The sequence below is a fragment of the Penaeus japonicus genome, unplaced genomic scaffold (genome assembly GCF_977035675.1).
Source record: "Penaeus japonicus unplaced genomic scaffold, GWHDUDI00000001_assembly GWHDUDI00000015, whole genome shotgun sequence".
NCBI classification, from domain to species: Eukaryota; Metazoa; Arthropoda; class Malacostraca; order Decapoda; family Penaeidae; genus Penaeus; species Penaeus japonicus.
Genome location: NW_028234417.1, coordinates 12,038,471 through 12,040,970, shown reverse-complemented (window position 1 = coordinate 12,040,970; position 2,500 = coordinate 12,038,471). Strand labels below are relative to the sequence as shown.

Here is a 2,500-nt window from a genome sequence, read left to right as displayed (position 1 = left end):
AGGAGGATGGCTGCTATGAGAGGTGAGGTCAAAGGTCACGGGTTGAGGATGAGGGGTTATGGGTCCTGGGTCAAAGGAGATCTTGCAATATTTTGCATTCCTCCTCCTCCTCCTTCTACTTCTTCTTCGTCTTCATCACCCTCTTCTTCTGATTCTCTTTCCTCTTGTTTTGCTTGTTTGTCATCACTAAAGTGAGGTCATAGAGGGTCTCCATAAAAAATGTTTACAATGATAATGATAATAATAACGCTAAATATAATTAGTTATGATGAGGTCATAGTAATAATTACAATAATGATGATAACGATAATGATAATCATTATGTTAATAGTAAGGCTAATAACGATAATAATAATCATATGATAGTATTGCTAATGACAATGAAAAAACTGCAGGATCATTAATGATAATGATAATGGGAATAATGAGGATGATAATAATAATAGTAATTCGGATGATATTAATGATGATGATAATGATGATAAATGACAATGACAGCAATAAAGAAGCTGATGATAAGGATAGTGATAATGATAATAATGATAATGAAACTAATAATGATAATAATAATGGTAATGATGATAATGATGACGACCATAATAATGATAGCAATAGTGATTATAATAGTAATCATGATAATTAGAATAATAATGGAAATTAGGAAAATATGTTATCACTGTTATTACCGTTTTTTATCATCTACGTCATATGTAGATGATAACGGTAATGATTAGGATGAAAATGATTGTATTATCAATAATGATAGTATTGACAATGACAACATTGATCATAATGAAACCAATAATTTTGATGATGACAATAAAAATGATAGTAATGACGATAATAATAATAATTGTAATGATGATAATTATATTAATGATTATCAAAAGATAATGATAATGATACTACTACCACAACTACTACTACTAATAGTAATTATATGGATAATGATAATGATAATGATGATGATGATGATGTCGAGGAGAATAGTGATACTAACGATGATGATTATGATAATGATGAGGATAATAACAATTATAACAATGCTAATGAAGATAATGATGATAGTAATAATGATTTACAAAAATAACATCAATAATAATGATGATGATAATAATGATAATGAAAATGGCAATATTGATGATAACAATAATACAAAAGAAAGTGAAAACAATAGTAATGCAAATAATGATGATAAGGAAGAAAATAACATTAATGATGATAATATGAATAATTATAAAGATGATAGAATAGTAGTGACGATGATGATAATAATGATAATAGTAATAGTAGAAATACCAATAATGATAAAAGTATTCTATCAATAATAATAAACATGATGATAATGATGATAATAATGATTCTCATAATGATAATGATAATAATGCTCATAATAATGATAATGTTAATGATCATGACAACAACAATAATAATGTTAATGATAATAACAACAACAATAGGATACCGACATGATAACAACAGCAGTAATAATAATGATAATAATAGTAACGTTAGTGATAATAATGGTAATAATAATAGTTATCATAAAATTACTGATAATTATAGAGGAAATATTATTATTGTTATTATTCTTTCTATAAACTGATATTACTACCAGTGATGTTGATGATAATGATAGTGAGGGTAATGATAACAGGAATTAAAAACCTTAAAGACAGCAGCAGCATTACTGGTAGATATTTTGAAATCACATTAAAATGGTGATAATGATGAACAATAAAAACGGTATTTATGTAGTAGTAATAATAATGATGATAATGATGGTAATGATATCAATATAGTAATAAAAGCAAAAATGATAATGATAAAAACAATAGTGATAATGAGGGTGATGGTACTGATAATAATGATGAAAATTATGATTATTTGATGATGTTAATAGTTGTAATGATAATGATAATAATGATAATAATAAGAACAATATCAATATTGTCATTAACTTTGATAATTATGATTGCAATGATAGCAGTTTCATGATAATAATGACAATAACGGCGATGATATTGATAGAGATAATAATTAGAATGGTATAAAACATTGTATTGAAATTCATGATAATGATAATGATAAAAAACAAATCAGTACTGACGATGAAAGCAATAATTGTATCAACAGGAATAGTAGTGATGATCATTCCAGAAATCCTAATGATGTTATTAATAATAAGAATAGTAATAGGAATGATAGTAATAATGATGATAATGATGATAATGATAATGATGATAATGATGATAATATCATAATGATAATAATGATATAATAACACTAATAAAATGATGGCAGTAGTAGTAATAGTAATAATGGTAATGATGATAATGATGATAATAATAATAATAATAATAATAAATAAGATTATAATGATCATAAGGATGATGATGATAATAATAATGATAGGGATAATAATGATAATGATAACTATAATGATAATTAGAGTATTAATGATAATAAAATTCCTGAAGAGAGATAAACCTCTGCCGAA

At 25.0% G+C, this 2,500-nt stretch overlaps 1 protein-coding gene across 1 annotated transcript in view; it reads left to right on the top strand.

Annotated features, from left to right (window-relative positions):
* Positions 1-2,500, top strand: part of LOC122254858 (centrosomal protein of 104 kDa) — a gene marked incomplete at its 5' end in the record, with an annotated part of 71,359 nt that overhangs the window by 2,105 nt on the left and 66,754 nt on the right. Inside the window, 1 exon segment of the mRNA XM_086544473.1 lies at positions 1-22. This exon segment is cut by the window's left edge and continues 186 nt beyond it. Coding sequence (XP_086400599.1) covers positions 1-22 — 22 coding nt within the window.